This window comes from Aspergillus uvarum (genome assembly GCF_003184745.1).
Source record: "Aspergillus uvarum CBS 121591 unplaced genomic scaffold BO82scaffold_11, whole genome shotgun sequence".
NCBI lineage: Eukaryota > Fungi > Ascomycota > Eurotiomycetes > Eurotiales > Aspergillaceae > Aspergillus > Aspergillus uvarum.
In genome coordinates, this window is record NW_020291308.1 from 532,518 (window position 1) to 549,942 (window position 17,425).

Below are 17,425 nucleotides of genomic sequence, written 5' to 3' on the forward strand. Positions count from 1 at the left end.
GGGGGGGGCGCAGAGTGTATGAGAAGAGGAAGGAAAGCAAGGGGGAACTGGTGTTGAATGTGGAATGTTATGTAAGCCACTATCACAACAAGTCGATGATGAAATCCATATTGGCGATCATAAGGTAATGAGAGAAAATATGCAGACTATTTTCCCTTGGTGAACAGGTGGGATGGGGCGAATACAGCAAAGTAGGTAACAGAAGAGGAGTTGTTGAAGAGGGGATGATGGGGGGGGGAAAGATGGGAAAGTGGAATAGAGGCGGAACTGAAGTCAATGAAAGGCCTCGGTCGGTCCACCTCCCGCTTGGATCTACGGCACGCTAAGCCAGAGCCCCCCCCTCGAAATTGTCGTAATTTACCCTTCAGAGTTAAGAGGCTCCCAAAGGGTGAAGGGAAGGCTGATGAAATACGGCGAACCATACTCGTCGCTCATGCAGATGACGATTATTGGGGCCTGACGCTCAAGCATTCGATGCAAGGATGTCTGTACATGTGCAGTGACGAATGACATGAGAATATCGACAACTACTCACTACTTCACTTACTCCTGTTATGTGCTGCAGCCCAACTAGTCTCTGAATTGGTTCATATATCAACAATAGGTACCGGTAGTCCGCAGACGGGTTTAAAGCCCTATCCACAAGATCTTGAACTGGGCTGTTTTGGCTCCAATAGATCGAGAGAGTGAGAGAGTCTGGGGCAAACTCGAGGCCCAGCGATTGCAAATTGGGAGTCTTTACGCGACATCCGAACTTCCACCCACTATTCTATCGTCAGTATACCCTAAAAACCCATAACGGAGGGTTTCGTGTTATCGATCAGTATCTGGGCCAAGTCATTCACCCACTGGGCCTCAGCTTATCTACTCAAGCTCGGTTGCGAAATAGTCCGATGCCCAAAGCCGCCGTCGTTTGTCCTGTCCAGCTCAGTCCAGCCTTGCAGGTCATGCAGCAGACCGGTTTGTCCAGCATTCCAAGGACACACTCTCTTACTCTGTCCCCTATCCCATACGGTGCAGAGTAAGTTACTGTACGGCACATGATGTGAGGACATTGAAGTAACCCCTTTTACTCACTGGACTGTATCTTGTCTTCCTCGCTCGGCATTTGCACGGAGGAAAAGAGGTGAAATCGAATGCGTAGTAGTCAGTCAGTTTCCACAGTCTGCAACTTCACTGGACACTGGGACACTACTAGAAAGGTCAAAGACCACAACGATCCGTTCTTAGCTTGTCCGATGGGTCCACATTTCCACCACGTCCACCATGTCCACCAAAGCCCTTCCCAACCGTAATCGGAGGTCTTCCCTTGGTAGAGCTCGCCATACAGTTGAAGCCATTGAGGTGTGGCTAAATTCAGCGCACCAATCGAACGCGCCGCAGTCACCCTTTTCTCTTTCAAACCCAATCATTCTGTACTCGAGTACTCCTTGTGATGTCTCTTCCGGAAAATTTTTCATCTTTGGCTTGCGTTCAGATTCGGTTGCCCTCGTGTTTCGGATAAAGAGATCAGGAGCAGGGATCAGTGAGGATTGTCCTTCCCTCAAGTGGTCAAAGTGCCGAGACGTGTCGCATCGCGAAGATCACTAGTTCCGACCCAACAAGAACCAGGGCTCCTAACTGGTAAGGGAAACCGAAGCTTTTCTCGATATAAGGCAATGCATGACAGCATGATCCATGATTCGGACCGTTTGCTCCGTGATGCCGTTATGCAACCTACCGTGGCTGTTTTTGACTCAGCTGAAACAGCATCACCAAAGTAGCCGAACGGTTTTCTAGTCAGTCCAACCGTGTATAGTGTGAATGCTCCGGCCGTAGAAAAGGGTGAAAACGTTTGGATGCGTGGTGGAGACGGTGGGGTTTGCGACTGGACCAAGAGGGGCGTGAGCAGGAGCCAATTTCACCCAGAGATGGGATGCCTGCCAATCATTCCTCGACCAATCTTTTAACACAGTTATCGCGACATCACTAGGTACTTAGTCATCAGCTGAGCTGCTGAGGAGACCATGCTGTGCCCAGTTATGAGTAAATACTCTGTCTGCCATTGTCTGGCCTCAGGCTACCACTAACTACTACTAATGGGTAAGTCGTACGGAGTAATTACCTGGTACCTTACCTAAATAGGTAGGAACCTCTGTTCGCCGGCGCGGGCGCGGGCCTTCAGGCTAGTCTAATAATTGACTAGGATCACTAGGATCCTTTGGGCTGGAACTAAGTTACCGGTACTAGGCAAGGTACTTCTCTCCCGGCCTCTTAACTATCCGACCATCTTCCAACTTTTCCACTTTTTTGATTACCCTGTCAGAAAATCTTCTGAACAGGCTCTTTGTTTACTGACAGCAAGTAGTAAATAGCTGACAGGGGAAAGAAACACTGAAAAGCACTTAATCGCAGGCACTTTGACTTTCTTGATGTTTATAGCCAATTGTCGCACTCACCTTTCGGCAGCCACACATCTAGTCAATCCAGGCTAAATTTAAATTAATATAGTAGCCGATATTCCTCGCTTCGAGGAGCTACCCACTCCATACAAAAAGGCATGATCTCCGGCTGCAGTCTAAGCAGGATTCCCCCTTACTGGTAATTCCCTCCCGCGTGAAGTTGATCAATGCAGTGAGATTATGCTTGGGTATTTATTTAAGCAACGGTATCTCGTGATTGGTAGACGGTCTTAGGGATGGTAGAAAATTAAGTCTTTTGCGATCGTGATTTCTGCTGAAGCGCTTGACTGCGGTGAGAGGGCTAGGAAGAGTAAAAGATATGCTGGCGCCTATTATGACATTGCTGTACTCAGTATTCCAGCAGGCAGGGACAGGGATATACTACTGCTAGGTGAGTACGTGTAATAGCTCTGCTATAGTTACTGCCAACAGCTTCGTTGGTCCAGACTCGAGAAAAGACCGGGGGGAGTGACGTCAGGGTGATGCGAGCCGCCGAACTCCAGTGGAGCCCCCAATCTGATAAACTTGAATTCTACCTTGTCGAGTCCTCAAACCACACACATCTGTACGAGTCCACTGCAGTCCAGTACGGAGTACAGTACATCGACTCCCTCACGATTTGCAGGTCTAGTCTAGATACATACAGCTTTCAGCCTTATGGCACTCCCCCACTCTCGACTTAGGTCTTCCACAATCATTGGGATCCATAACCTTCATCTGACTCAATGCCTCTGCTATGTCCGTCTTGGCGACAACTTCACCGATCAGGGAGGTAAACCCTGTGAAGTAGCTTCAAGTAGATGCAAAAGAAACAAGAACTCTAAGGTTTGAAGTTGGGTCAATGGGTGCATTGAGTGAAGTCGACGAGTAACCTTGCCCAAGGAAGTTACTCTGTAGTCTACTTACGGCGGAGCATGTGATGCCAAGCTTCCCGGGGTCTTCAACCCACCGAACTTGAATAGCACCACAGATCCCTTCCTGCTTGCTGGCTTGATGAAGGATGGTTTGTCCCGCTCGACATCACGATGGCTTCTTACCCACGTATCAATGGGTTGCTGGCGTCGATCACGGTCGTGGATAGGTAGAAGCTTCCCGTCTGCCGCTTCTCTTCCCCGTCCCTGCTGTAGAGTTTTGTTTCCTCCCTCCAACTGGCCAGCCAGCATCGGCTGATGACCTCATCCACTTGCGGTTGACGACGACTGGCGGCGAAGGTGATGATGATGATAATGATGATGATGAATGATGCTGTGGTTTGGTCCTTGTCGCACCACCACCACCACACCCTTCTTCACCTCAATGGCGCTCAGGAACCGGTCCAGCACCTGTCACCAACGACAGCGTGACGTCAAACCACCCTTCCCTCCCTTTTCCCCTACTCTCCCAAACGCAGCCATGATTTTGCACACCTTCCGTGGGCGGTGATCTGCATCCGGCGAAGGTATTTATTCTTCGCTTTCGCTGTTATCTTCTACGCTTTCTTCACTAGATGTTATTTTCGCCCTTCCTGTTCATACCTGGAACAATAATACTATTAATACCTGATACCCAATACCCAATACTTTATACCCCCAATATTCCCAATACCCCCAATATCCGATTATCCAATCTCATACCCGTGCAGCTATACACATTCCGATCTCAATCCTAATTCACAGGTTGCGTCCTTCATTCCGACATTACCCCGGCGACGCGACCCTTTCCTCCCTTGGCTACCACTATTGACTCCTTCGCCATCGGCTCCACGGGCATCGCTTATCATCCCGGGGATTTCAACTCTATCGCCTTTGCGATCGAATCTTTATATCTTAACAGCCGCTTCACTTGAGCTCCTTGGCAAGACGCCGACTCGCAGGCGACCATTGGTCCTTTCGGGCTTCCATTCCACTCACGTTGTATCGTCTAGCTAGCTAGCGCAGAAAGCTATTCATCATGTCTTCCAAGGCGGCGGTTAACCACCCCATGAACACCAAGCAGAAGGAGCAGGTAAGCGAATCTGAGGCCATTGGTGGAGGAGCCGCAATGCTGATCAGTCTGCGATGCTAGGACATCAACCAAAAGCTGCAGCTCTTTGGTATCTATCAAGCGTTCAAGAATGGCAAGCTTCCATCGGTGAGTATCCCTCCTCCAGTCCCTGGGTGATGGCACGAACTAATGCACTCATTCATTATAGAACAAACAATGTGATGTTGCCTTGAACACCGCGCTCCAGCACAAGGCTCTCTCTTCTCCGTCAAAAGAACTCTCCACTGAGGGACAAGGCCTTGTCCAAGATCTCCGTGATGTAATCAACAACGCCAAGAAGCTTATGCTGAGCAAGAACGACGGTCAGCTGCTTCAAGAATTCCTCTGGGAGGCCCAGAACATCTCTGCAGAAGATACAGAGAAGCCTGGGTTGCCTGTGACCAAGGATTCGGCCCAGCAGGATGCTCAGGAGTCCATCGAGGGACTGAAGACCCTGGGAAGACTCCTGATCACCAATGGGGAATTCAGAAAGCTTCGTATGTGAACCGTCCCAAAGATTGTACAAAGCACCTTGACTAACAATCATTTGCAGTCAATGATGCTATGATCCTAGCTCGCGATATGGCTGGCGATGTGTCCCAAAAAGCTTCCGACCGGCTGAGGCCATCGCAGGACCAACTTTCTCAGATCGACGAGCCCGCCGAGGATAACGTGTGGCATGAGCAACCAGACTTCTCGCAGCAAAAGGAACAGTTCAAATCCCGCTTCAAGAAAAACAAGGAAGAGGTAAGTCCATCTCTAGGGACTGAATGCTATAGCAACTCACACGTCATTAGGGCAAGCAAGATGTGACAGATACGGCCGCTCAGGCTGCGACCGGCGGACAGCAGCCCAAGAGCGTCTCAGATGTCGATCCTCGTGCTGGTGCGACCGCCGGAGCGCAGAGAGCTCAGGAATTGGTGTCAGACAATGTTCCCGAGGAACAGAAAGACCGGGCTCGTGAGTACCGTGAAAGAACCAAGAACTATCTGTCAGGGAAGATGCCTCAAGAGCGCCGCGATCAGGCCATCTGGCGACTGAAGAAGATGGTCATTGAAATCCAGGGCCATTCGGACTGTAAGTCACTGAGAATATCTCGTAATCACTTCTTGACCTAGAACTAATCTTGGGATTGTCTATAGACCAGCAGGCTATTCGGACTCTGCTTTCAATGGCCGAGAAGTATGGCAGTCACACCCGTAACCTTTCTCAGCAGGGTGCTGGGTCAGTCCAGGGCTTCAGAAGCGGCGATAAGATCCAAAAAATGGAAACAAACCTGAGGGTAGGTCGTCCAAGGCCGGATGTCTGCGTACAGTCACTAAAATGAAGTATAGACTTTGCTTGAGCGCTTCGCCAACAGCACTTCCCTTGACAATCTTTTCGACTCCCTCGACAACATTTACCGCGATGCGGACAGAGACCCCGAGCTGAAGGGATGGTTCCGTAACATGGACACATTCATTAGGTATGTAAAGATCCTTGGCCAACACAGGAACTGCGCTAACGATATATCCAGAAAAACTCTGACTGAGCAGGGCTACATTATGGAAGATGACTGCACCCGTCAGTGGAACCAGTTGAATGAGCACGGACGATACCTCCTGCGTGACCGCTATAAGGACCACACAGATCGCATCTTGGATGAGATCAAGTTCATTGGTGATCAATTCAACCAGGATCCCCAGAACCTGGCATTCAGAAGCTCTTTGGAGAAGCTCTTCGAAGACCTTGGCCGAGACTCGAGTGGCAATGTGGCCTTCAAGAAGCATCTTCTCAAGGATATTCGGGATGTCATCCTCCCTGCTGCCTTCGAGAACGTGCGTTACGTTCCGGTCCCACGGATCGAGGTGTCTGACCCCTCCGCTGACGTGGTTGTGGAAAACCTCGTCATTGAGAGCGACAACCTGATGCCAAACGTGGTTGAATTCAGCAGCGACAACTACTTCCGCTGGGGACGCAAGAAGATCAGCAGCAAGAGAGACAACAAGATCATGATCTCTGTCTCTGGGATTCAAGCTGATCTCAGGGATGTCAGCTACTATATCAACCGGAAGCAGGGATTCCCAGCAATCACTGACACCGGTATCATGGACATCTTCTTGGGTGGTGAAGGTTTTGGGTTCAAGATCGCAGCTTCTACTGCCCAAAGGGAGGATAGCCAGCACTACATCAAGCTAGACAAGGTGTCCGTCAAGATTGACTCTTTCAACGTGAAGCTGAAGAAGTCGAAGCACAAGGCATTTTTCACCATCTTCAAGCCTCTACTCTTCCGTGTCGTCCGCCCGACCCTACAGAAGGTCATTGAACAGCAGATTCGGGATGCGTTCGCCAAGGGTGATGCGCTTGCATACGAAATCCAATGTCGGGTCAACGAGGCTAAGGAGGCCAGCCGCGAGGACCCTGCCAACGCCCCCAATATCTACTCACGCTATCTGGATGCTTTCCGTGCCCGTGGCGAAGAGAAGGCTCGCAAGGCCCAGGCCCAGGCTCAGGCTGCGGCCCAGCGTGGTACCAAGGTCCAGACCGCTACTACTCTTCACGATTCCATCTTCCCCGACATCAAGCTTCCTGGTGGTATCTCGAGCAAGGCTACGGAGTACAAGGAGTTGGCCATGAAGGGCGAACGTTGGGAGTCCCCTGTCTTCAGCATTGGCAGTGCGTCCGAGTCTACCGACATTCCCAAGCCAGCAAGCATCTCACGCAAGCGTCGCTCCCCTCTTGAGCAGGGCCCAAACACTGGGGCCGCCACCAAGGGCCCTTCGGCTCTCGCTGACGGCAAGCCGACCACCGGAGGCGTGGCAGCTCTCGATGGCCGGGCGGTCAATGGCTCTCATGCCCTGGGAACTAACGGCTACACTAACGGTCACACCAACGGGCACACCAATGGCCACACTAACGGTCACACTAACGGGTACACTGCCGGCACCAACGGCTATACCAACGGCCATTCCAAGCCCTATGACCATGTGGCCGCCTCCCGCGGCTTCTCCGACGAAGTCAACCAGGCCTTCGGCAATGGCCACACTAATTTGACTGCTAATGGCCGTCCCACTGTCCCCGGTGCTCAGACCGCATTCAACCCCCAGACCGCTTAAGTCACGTCTGAAGGACTGAACCCATGACGAATCAAATAACTGCTGGGTTTCTCACCGAAAAAAACCAGAATAAACGAGTTCCGTTCATCACGCTCATCAGCTATTTTCCTTATGTCTTGTTGTCTATTTATTGATACCGATACCTGTTTGTCATTACTGCGTACAGGGATTTCTGTGGTTCTGATATGTCACACTCTTTTTTTCCACTTCCATACCACGTGTATTAGTGATTGTTTATGTCGGTTGATGCCCTGCTCTGGTTTGTGTTTTATGTTGCGAGATATCTCAGTAGTTAATGATTAATCCTTTGTATCTGTGATGTCATGCTATTCTGTTTGCCTTCCAACGTAGAAAGTCCCGCCCCAAATACCCTGCCTAGAGTTTCCCCGTATATCCAACGATGCAGTTACTACTGTACTGTCCTGTACACCCGCCTCTTAACTTTGAATCCTTTGGAGCAACTGGTTGAAATCATAAGCCAGAATGGCATTGAACAACTTATCTCCCATCCTCCCCTATCTATCTTCTATTTACCCGTACCGTATCCGATCATAACCATTAAAAAAAGAGAGCGAGAAAGATCCAAGCACCGAATACAAAAGATTTTACATCTGCTCAAAGTACTTTTCCCAGCCCAGCTCCTGCAGTTTCGTACCCTTCAACTCCATGTTCTCGGCGCGAGCACTCTCGGCGTAGGCCTCGACCTTCTTCTGAATGGTCGAGTCAAAGGCACCGAGGATGCGAGCGGCCAGCAGAGCCGCGTTGATGCTGTTGTTGATGCCGACGGTGGCGACGGGGACGCCTGTTGTATGTTCGCGTTAGCCGAGGTGATGCATTAAGTGCATGTGAGGGTGAGTAGGGAGAAATGCGGGGGGTTAAAGAAAATATGTAATTGCTGTTTTTGCGTGCAGAAACGTCAAGGGAGGGGTGGGAAGAGTATTCGGGGTAAGTTACCTCGAGGCATCTGCACAATGCTATACAGACTATCCACACCATCCAGCGAGCTACCCTTGACGGGTACACCAATAACCGGGAGGGCGGTATGCGCGGCAGCCATGCCGGGGAGGTGGGCGGCGCCACCGGCGGCGGCAATGATGACCTTGATTCCGCGGGCCGCGGCGCCGGCAGAGTACTCGGCCATGAAGGTGGGGGTGCGGTGGGCGGAGGTGATATCCACAGCGGGCTCGATGCCGAAGTAGTCGCGCAGGAGCTTGAGACCGGGGACCAGGGTCTTGAGGTCACTGTCGGAGCCCATGATCACGGCGACCGAGGGGGCGGGCTTGGATGGCCCGGAGGAGGACTGCGGCTTGGTCTTGACGTCGCTGCGCTGGGCGCGGATCTGATCGACGACCTCGATGAGCGGCTGGATGTGGGTCTCGGCTTCGTGCATGGTGGCGGCGGTCACGGTGATGTGGCCCATCTTGCGGCCGGGTTTGGCGGCGCCCTTGCTATAGAGGTGGATGCTGGCGTTTGGGATGGAGAGAGCGTGCTCGGCGGCGGTGAGGTGGGTATCCGGGGCGGCGCCGCCGATGATGTTGAGCATGATGGAGGGCTGGCGGAGCTCGAGGCTCTTGGGAGGAATGGGGAGGTCGAGGATCGCGCGCAGGTGGGCTTCGAATTGCGACATGGCGCATCCTTCAATGGTGTAGTGACCCGAGTTGTGGATGCGGCTGGCAATCTCGCACAGGAGAAGGCTGTCGTCCTCCAATAGGAACATCTCGACACCGAAGGCACCCTTGCCGTCGAACGCGGCGACGGCCTTGCGGGCCAGTTCTTGGGCCTTCTGGTTGATCGCATCGGAGACGTTGCGGGCGGGGGCGTACACGAGCTTGCAGACCGAGTCTTCTTGAACGGTTTCAACGGTGGGATAGGAGAGGACGGTGTCCTTGGTCTTGACAACCATGACGGCAAGTTCCTATACAAGTGCTAGTCATTAGGACCATGTACTTCGTGGTATGCGTGACGAATTGAGGGGAGGGGGACCCGAGGACGAACCATCTTGAAATAGGCCCATTTCTCGGCATACAACGGTCTGCCCTTGAGAGCTTCTAGAGCTTCGGGGATGTCCTCTTTCGTGCGCACATGGAAGTTTCCTGGTTATGCCATCGACCTCGTCAGTGATCCTGCACCCAAAGGCGATGGCAGAGAAGTATGACTCACCGCGACCATCATAAGCCATAGTCTTCGACTTGAGCATCATAGGGTAACCCAACTGCTCGCCCACCTTAGCCAGTTCCTCCGATGTGTTCTCAATAAGCTCGCGGTGGTCGGCCATGGGGATGCCATATTGTCTGAGGTGCTCCTTCTGGTCGAACTTGTTCTGAATCGTGCGAATTGCCTGCCAGCTGGGCTCAATCTTGACCTGGGAAGCGATCTCCTCAAGAGCGTAGGTATCGACATGTTCGATCTCAGCGGTCACCACGTCGCAGGACTTGGCCAATTCGCGGACGGCTTCGCGCTCCTTGAAGGAGCCGGTAACGTGGTCGTCGTGGGAGCTGATCTGCTTGGCCGGGGAGTTCTCCGCATCGAGGACATTGCATTGAATATTGAGTCGGTTGGCGGCCTCGACCATCATACGGCCCAATTGGCCTCCACCAAGAATTCCGACCTTCGGGGAGTTCCACATGTTGCTGGCTGGACTTTGTTAGACCGACGAAATGCACGACGGAGCAAATCAAAAAAAAAAAAGTTGACGGAGAAGCGACGAGCGAAGGCCGAAAACGGAGAGGATCTGGGGAAGGAGAAATTGAGCCCCTCAGTCACGTGGGGTTCCGATAAGCGGCTGTTGGGGCCAATCACAGGGAGTGCTTGCCGGGGAGCCGCTCTTCCTCCCCGCGCGCGCGTCACGAGCCCTCGATTAATCAATCAATCAATCAAGCAAGCAAGCAAGCAAGCAATCAATTCATCAAGCAATCAATTGCCTCTCACTACGTTCCTTCAATCTCTAACTTCTTGCTCCCATTTTTCTATTCTCGCAAATAGAGCCAGAAGTTATTGTTGTGATTATGTCGCTTGGTAAGTCTCCGCGCTCTGGTCAAGTCTTCACTTCCTGCAGCTATCCCTTCACAAGCTATTCTAGCTCAAGTCCGCTTCTTGACACAACTTGGATCATATCTTGCTCACTTTAGGCGCATTCTCAGACGAAGAGAGCCTCGAGACAGCCGTCAATGGTGGTGCCATAGATTCGTATGCTAGCCTACCTGCTTGGCTCATCCATCCAACGCTGACATTGTCCCTGGAAGCTCGAAATGGCCCAACCTTGTCGAACCGCTCCTTGAGCGACTCCAACATGTGCGCAACCCCCAAGATACCACACGCGCATCTAGATCACCGAGTCACTGACAAGCATCCGGTCTAACAAGAACGTCTATAATGCGTTCCCCATGCCCCGAGTGCCCGCAGCACCAGCGCAACCACCTACGCTCCCCTCCGCCGCCACCATCCTAGCACAAGATCCTACCGCTACCACAAACAACAGCACCAGCGCCAGTAACAGCGCCGACACTAGCGATCCCCCGAATCTCCAGACCCCACCGCAACCAACAGCCACCTCCCCAACCACGACGCCTCTGTCCAGTAGCGAACGCATCCCGGACTCCCAGCCAGACCCATCCTCCTCCTCTACCACCAACGCACCCACCCTGCCGGCGCCCCTCGACCATCTCCTGACAGCCGTCTCCACCAACATCCGCACGCTCTTCGCCTCCAAACCGCCCCACACCATCCAGCGCCTCGCAGAGCTCATCCTCCGTCCCACGGCGCACTACCGCACTCTCCCGGCGTACCTCCGCGCCGTCGATCGCGTCGTCTCCGTCACCAGCCCCGCGGATATCTTCCCCTTCCAGACCACCACCGGCACCCAACAGCCAGTGCTGCCCCACCACCAACAGCCCAACGGCACCCTCAACGGCAGCGCGGCGGCAGCAGCAGCCACCGAACCGAGCTTCATGTTCTCCGTCGATAATGCCCTGGGCAGCGACGAGTCGCTCGGCGGGGCGCTACTCACCCCGATCCCGTGGTTGCATAACGCTGCGTCTTCTCCCGACGGGGATAGCGACCAAGAAGCCGCGGGTGGTGGCATTGTGGGTGTGATCGGGCAGAGTGAGACTGGCTTTGCGGCGGCGGCGGAGACTACTACAATCGGCTCAGGGGGTGGTGGTGGTGGTGGTGGAGGAGAGCCTACGACCGCCACGACGACGGGGGAGAACGATCCTGAGAATGAGGTGATGGGCGGGATGGAGTCGGTGCCTGCCGAGCCAGTCGTGGAGGACATTCCGCATGCGCGGGGTCCGCCCGTCGTTGGGGTTGAGGATCTGGGGTTACAGGACGGGAAGGGGGTGGAGATGAATCTCGATGGCGCGGCAGAGAGCGGCCAGCAGCAGCAGGACCAAACTCAGAAGGAGAGCCAGGAGTCGGCTGCGAGTCTGCAGGGTGGCCCGCAGCAGCAGGAACAGCAGTCGAGTCAGGGAGAGGGCCAGGCCCAGGAAGGCAATGCTAAGCCTGGTACAGATGGCGATGGAGACATTGCGCTGGAGGATGCGAAGGCAGAAGAAGTGTCTGCGACGAGCGAAATGGAACAGCAGCAGCAGCAGAAGCAAGGCTGAGAGGGGTTGCGGGTAATAGCGGAAGTCGATTGGCGTCTATCTATGTCAAACTTCAACCTGTGATTTAGCATTGCATGCATATTCATGAACCTACATTGATGATGAGCGAGGCTGTCGAATGCGATTCGGTAGTGTTGCTGCGAGGCATGTACTTGGCTTACAGGTTCGAATGTGGGGGTCCTTGCGTCCTTTCGAAAAGGGCTACAACAGGAGAATACGGTAATCAAGAAACATCAACTTTCAGTTGAAGAATGATCATTCAATTGTTGCGGTATAAGCTTTCTAGGCCGTCGGAAAGAAGGCATTCTACCTGAAATAGGGAGAAAAGAATAAGAAAAGAATAAGAAAGCCATACAACACCAAGATAGCACCATTCGCTGTCCAAGAAACCGAACCCAGAACAAAGAAACTCAAAATCAAGTCATTAGATGGTCGTGACATGCAGAGAGATATGCAATATATGGCCAAATCGCCATTGCTCATAGACAATCAGTGACCAGACAATCATTATACACCCAGAAAAAGTGTGCGTCTAACACAAGAGGGCTCAAGCGGGTTCCACCGTTTGAAGAGGGACGTAGCGGCCCTCGTCCAAGTCGGAGCCTCGGGCTCTCTTGCCCGTGACAAAGGACCAAACCTCGGCGCCAGTGTTGCGGATCCAGTGGGATGATGATCGGCCACCGGAGGAGGAGCCGGTGACCGAGAGAGTCGCGGCCCACCAGCTCTTCTGCGAGGACTTGAAGTCGGAGTTCGCTTCTGAAATCTCCTTGAGGAGCCTGTCAGCGTCCATCCATTTGGGCCGGCGCCAGAGTTTGAGGAGGAGACTGCTGACGACGACCGAGACGCTAGAAGCAGCCATGGCGGCACCAGCAGCCATGGGGGGTAGCATGAACCCGAATGGGAGGAAGATGCCCATGGCAAAGGGCAATCCAATGATGTTATAGAGACACGCCCACATCAGATTCAGCTTGATTCGGTTGAACACCGACCGGGATAGATACAAACTTGCCGGCACGGAGAGCAAGTCATCGGGCCGCATGAGAACGACGTCGGCTGCTTCCATGGCAACATCGGTTCCAGAGGCAAGCGCAATACCGACAGACGCAGTAGCCAGAGCGGGAGAATCGTTGATTCCATCACCAACCATGGCAACTCGATCGCCGGCCTCTTGCAGCGAAGCGACAATAGCTTGCTTGTCCGAAGGGGATACGGAAGCGTGGACTGCATCAATCGGAATCCCAACGGCTGCAGCGATCGAAATGGCAGTCGCATGGGTGTCACCGGTGATAAGGGATGTCATGATGCCCATGCGATGCAAAGCCGCAACTGCTGCCGGAGCGCTGGATTTCACAGTATCCCGAAGCGAGATAGTACCGGCATACTGGCCATCAATGGCGACGTGGATCTGAGTGATTCCAGCAGGAGCTTTAGCGTTGATAGTTTCCGAATCTTCTGAAGCCTGGGGCTCAGCAGATTCTGGGACCGCAACGTCTCTGGATCGCAGAAAAGAAGCATTACCCACCAAGACCCGGTATCGAATGCGCTCAGCACTAGAGGTTGGTTCAACCAATGCAGAGATACCTTTTCCGACAATGGCTTCGACGTCACCCAAGCTTCCTGGCAGACCGCCGTCTCCGGGATTACCTGACTCAGTCTGAGCGGCAGCAAAGATGGCTCTTCCAATGGGGTGTTCGCTGCTCATCTCTGCAAGACCAACAATCAGCCACCATAGTCGACGCCGCCAGTCGTTCGCAGTCCACTGGGGCTCAATTCTGGTTTCTGCAACGCTCATCTTTCCGGTTGTCAAGGTCCCAGTTTTATCGAAAACGACATGGGTGATCTTTGTAGCGGCCTCGAGAACAGCGCCACCCTTGACGAGAATACCCTGCTGTGCACCTACACCTGTTCCAACCATGACGGCGGTAGGCGTGCTCAGACCCAGGGCACAAGGACAGGCGAAGACAATCACGGAAATGCAGAGCTTCAGACAGACCATGACTTTGCCTCCATTGCTTTCTGCCAAAAAAACCTTGGGTGGATGGGGCAGAATATGGCTCATAAACATCCAGCCGAAGAAGGTGACTAGTCCAAGACTGATAATAGCTGGCACAAAATATCCAGCTACCACATCGGCCATACGTTGAATGGGGGCTCGACTCGTTTGGGCATCCTGGACCAATTTGACGATCTGACTAAGCTGAGTGTCTTTGCCTGCTCGTGTGACCTTGAAATCCATCGAGCTTGTCCCGTTGACTGTTCCGGCTATAACAACACTGCCCTTGGATTTGTGGATAGGAAGGGCTTCACCCGTGATCATACTTTCGTCGACATAGCTTTCGCCGCGAATGACAATACCATCTGCCGAGACTTTATCTCCGGGATGGAGCATCACAATGTCCCCGACTTCGATGAGCTCAGTAGGGATCAATTTTTGCCCAGGGCCCGAGGTCTCATGTGCGGGAGCCGAGTGTCCGTCCTCCGATGGTGAGATCTTAGTATCCCACTGCTCAGCCATTTTCTCTGCGGCGATAGGGTCATCGTAAATAGTAGTCATTGAAGGCGCCAAGGACATGAGTCGCGAAAGTGCAGCCGAAGTTTGACCTTTAGCTCTGTTTTCCAACCATCTTCCCAGCGTGATAAATGTGATAAGCATCGTGCTTGTGTCAAAGACCGTGCTAGGCCTCGAGTGACCACTCGAAAACATCGCGACGATCATGGTGAAAATGCTGTAGAAAAATGCCGCAGATGTACCCAACATGACCAGAACATCCATGGTCGGTGACCGATGTTTGAGAGACTTATAGCTGGCCACATAAAAGCGCTTTCCAATGCCGAACTGGACAGGAATAGTAAGTAAAAGGCAAGTGACGTCACCCAAGTAGAGACCGCAGAAGAGCGGGACACGGCCGATATCAATTGCGGGAAAGTACATGGGGAGAATCATGTTGATGAGAAAGACCGGTACGGCGAAGGAGGCGGAGAAGAGGAACGCACGTTTCCACTCCTGGACCTCCTTGGTTTTCGAGAGCGAATCGAGTTGCGCATTCGTATCGTCTGACTGCAACACCAAGGCATTGTATCCAGCCGCCTCGATAGCTTCGACGATAGATCGAACACCGAGCATGGAGGAATCGAAGGATACATTGATTCGGGAGGAAGCCATGTCAACTGAGGCTGAAGACACGCCATTTCTTCGGAGGAGGTCATCCTCCAAGCACGCTGCTGAGGCAGCATCGCGCACACCGTGAAGACTAAGGGTGACTTGGCCGACACCCTTCGACGAGAGGTTTTGCGCTTCGGAAGATACTATCGCTGTATCGAAACCCGCATCGTCGATAGTATTAAGAATCGTCTGAACTGGTAGAATAGATGGGTCGTGGACAATAATCGCTCGTTCCGCAAGTAAACTGATATTGAACTGCACCAATCCATCCACTCCGTTGAACGCATTTTGTATGCTCGCTGTGCATGCACCGCATGTCATGCCGTCTATGGATACCGTGGTGACCATTGGAGAGGACTTTGATCCCGTCAAGTCCTGTGAAGATTGAGAGCTATCCTGAGCCGTGGAAGTTTCCAGCACCTTTGCACCAAAGCCACGGTCTTCGATCAGTTCCGCAATTTGATCCGGGGTGATCACCGAGGCATCGTGTTCAATTACGGCGCGCTCCGAGAGTAGAGACACGCTGACTGACTGGATACCCGATGCCTCTTTCAGCCCTCCCTCGACCGCGGATGTGCAAGCCCCACAGGTCATGCCTTCTACTGCCAGGGTCGTGGTCGATATGGAGGATTTCGCCGTGTTTTCGGTTGGTAGGGATGAGCTGTCCGTAGAGATGACCTTGGCATCAAAACCGCTATCATCGATAATTTCGGCGATCTTCCCCGGTGGGAGCAAGCTCGCATCGTGATGTACAACGGCGCGGCCCATCATCAAGCTCACGGTCACGTCGCCGGCGCCTTCCACTCCCTTGAAGGCACCTTCGACAGCAGAGGTGCAGGCGCCACACGTCATACCCTCTACACTGACCGTAGTGGTGGCCATATGAGCGGGCGATCGATCGTTAAGAGAGCCATGGTCTCCGGCGCGAAGCAAAGCGGTTGATGAGGCCGCCATGTCGCACGGATTTGGTGGTGGTGACAACCAGGCGAAGGAAGATTGTCGGCCGGCGGCAGTGTTATCGCATAAGAACGTGGTTTAGACGGGGAGGGAGGAGGTGCTGACGGGGCGGGCGTTCGGGGGGGTAATATATTAGTAGCAGTAGGGTAGCAGTAGACTACCGGAGGGAACCGCAGGGTGTCATGCAAGGATCGCTGGAGACTTGGCTATTGATCATGTAATAATAAGACGGATTTATATTGAGACTAGAAAAGTAGTACCAATAATGGAGCCAGTGCTAAAACCGGATGGGGCCGGAAGAGACAGATTTGGGGATTTTTTGCTGGCTGTTAAAGAAGAGGAGGAGGAAGAAGAAGAAGAAGAAGAAGAAGAAGAAGAAGAAGAAGAAGAAGAAGAAGACCGGGCGCTGCAGAGTGCAGTCAGTCAGTGTGGTCACTGTGGTGGACGCAAGCTCCCCGAATTCATCACTCAATAAAAGAATAGAATAATAGCACAAACAATCTTCTCGCAAAGGAATGCCAGGGTAGGCAATTAACGCCGGTTAGGGATTGGACAAAGAGTGGGCAAAGTGGTCCATGTTTTTGTCTTTTTTGTCTTTTTTGTCTTTCTTTCCTTTTCGTAATTGTTCTGGACAATAACAATGAGGGAATCCAATGGAGAAACCCACTTGGTGAGTTGATCGAGGAAAATTACCTCCGATTTCTCTCCACTTTCGAGGAATGCCCGGCCCCGCTTACGTGTGAAAAAGTCCCCATGCTCTACGCCCATTCGTGTACGGTGTCGTCGGCAGTCGGCACTGCTACAAAACTATTATCACTTCATGAACATCGTCTTAATCCTAGTGAATTCCGTCCGGGATCTCTCCATAACATCGTGTCTGGATGTCAATATGGACTGAACAACCGAGGCTTCAGGCTGGTCAGACAAGTCTCATCCCGGAACACAAGAAATGGTCAGGATCAGCCCTGCATGCCAGTCTGCAAGGAGAGTTCCGTTTCTGGAATCAGCTTTCTTTGAATTCAGAAGTAGACTTGACAGTCATCGAGCAATTCGAGCACCTGGAGAAGCTCAACACCACCACGACCCGTTGTATTCCGAGTTGGAAATCATCTTTGCGTAACGGGAGATCGGTTGGCGGCCGTCGGACTCCGCAGACCAGGTAGC

The 17,425-nt window shown here is 52.8% G+C and overlaps 5 protein-coding genes across 5 annotated transcripts; 2 read left to right on the forward strand and 3 right to left on the reverse strand.

Moving 5' to 3' along the window:
- Nucleotides 1-3,230: 3,230 nt before the first annotated feature.
- Nucleotides 3,231-3,626, reverse strand: BO82DRAFT_352036 (uncharacterized protein). Its single transcript, XM_025634578.1, has one exon. The coding sequence runs from the start codon at nt 3,602-3,604 to the stop codon at nt 3,344-3,346; it is 261 nt and encodes an 86-aa protein (XP_025494683.1). The 5' UTR covers nt 3,605-3,626; the 3' UTR covers nt 3,231-3,343.
- A 329-nt stretch (nt 3,627-3,955) lies between these two features.
- BO82DRAFT_304656 (uncharacterized protein) lies at nt 3,956-7,855 on the forward strand. Its single transcript, XM_025632193.1, has 8 exons — nt 3,956-4,424; nt 4,485-4,550; nt 4,612-4,939; nt 4,996-5,189; nt 5,240-5,519; nt 5,585-5,724; nt 5,777-5,907; nt 5,959-7,855. Exons 1-8 carry the CDS (start codon nt 4,371-4,373, stop codon nt 7,535-7,537), a joined length of 2,772 nt encoding a protein of 923 aa, XP_025494684.1. The 5' UTR covers nt 3,956-4,370; the 3' UTR covers nt 7,538-7,855.
- Nucleotides 7,856-7,922: 67 nt separating this feature from the next.
- BO82DRAFT_304658 (phosphoribosylaminoimidazole carboxylase ADE2) lies at nt 7,923-10,229 on the reverse strand. Its single transcript, XM_025632194.1, has 4 exons — nt 9,698-10,229; nt 9,533-9,630; nt 8,492-9,452; nt 7,923-8,339 (listed from the first exon to the last, which is right to left on the reverse strand). The coding sequence occupies exons 1-4, from the start codon at nt 10,161-10,163 to the stop codon at nt 8,143-8,145; spliced, it is 1,722 nt and encodes a 573-aa protein (XP_025494685.1). The 5' UTR covers nt 10,164-10,229; the 3' UTR covers nt 7,923-8,142.
- A 194-nt stretch (nt 10,230-10,423) lies between these two features.
- Nucleotides 10,424-12,413, forward strand: BO82DRAFT_352039 (uncharacterized protein). Its single transcript, XM_025634579.1, has 4 exons — nt 10,424-10,552; nt 10,678-10,723; nt 10,780-10,828; nt 10,900-12,413. The coding sequence occupies exons 1-4, from the start codon at nt 10,543-10,545 to the stop codon at nt 12,139-12,141; spliced, it is 1,347 nt and encodes a 448-aa protein (XP_025494686.1). The 5' UTR covers nt 10,424-10,542; the 3' UTR covers nt 12,142-12,413.
- On the reverse strand, nt 12,380-16,335 carry ctpA (Cu(2+)-transporting P-type ATPase CCC2). Its single transcript, XM_025634580.1, has one exon. It carries the CDS (start codon nt 16,256-16,258, stop codon nt 12,689-12,691), a length of 3,570 nt encoding a protein of 1,189 aa, XP_025494687.1. The 5' UTR covers nt 16,259-16,335; the 3' UTR covers nt 12,380-12,688.
- Between the last annotated feature and the right edge of the window lie 1,090 nt (nt 16,336-17,425).

Bases quoted from the DNA above. Each gene is read 5' to 3' on its own strand.
- BO82DRAFT_304656 (XM_025632193.1), top strand. From the start codon at position 4,371: ATGTCTTCCAAGGCGGCGGTTAACCACCCCATGAACACCAAGCAGAAG. The intron at 4,425-4,484 runs GTAAGCGAATCT...CTGCGATGCTAG, and splicing joins ACACCAAGCAGAAGGAGCAG to GACATCAACCAAAAGCTGCA. The intron at 5,520-5,584 runs GTAAGTCACTGA...GATTGTCTATAG, and splicing joins AATCCAGGGCCATTCGGACT to ACCAGCAGGCTATTCGGACT.
- ctpA (XM_025634580.1), bottom strand. From the start codon at position 16,258: ATGGCGGCCTCATCAACCGCTTTGCTTCGCGCCGGAGACCATGGCTCT.
- BO82DRAFT_352039 (XM_025634579.1), top strand. The intron at 10,724-10,779 runs GTATGCTAGCCT...TGTCCCTGGAAG, and splicing joins AATGGTGGTGCCATAGATTC to CTCGAAATGGCCCAACCTTG. The intron at 10,829-10,899 runs GTGCGCAACCCC...CGGTCTAACAAG, and splicing joins TCCTTGAGCGACTCCAACAT to AACGTCTATAATGCGTTCCC.
- BO82DRAFT_304658 (XM_025632194.1), bottom strand. From the start codon at position 10,163: ATGTGGAACTCCCCGAAGGTCGGAATTCTTGGTGGAGGCCAATTGGGC. The intron at 9,631-9,697 runs GTGAGTCATACT...TGGCATAACCAG, and splicing joins TATGGCTTATGATGGTCGCG to GAAACTTCCATGTGCGCACG. The intron at 8,340-8,491 runs GTAACTTACCCC...AACATACAACAG, and splicing joins CATTGTGCAGATGCCTCGAG to GCGTCCCCGTCGCCACCGTC.
- BO82DRAFT_352036 (XM_025634578.1), bottom strand. From the start codon at position 3,604: ATGCTGGCTGGCCAGTTGGAGGGAGGAAACAAAACTCTACAGCAGGGA.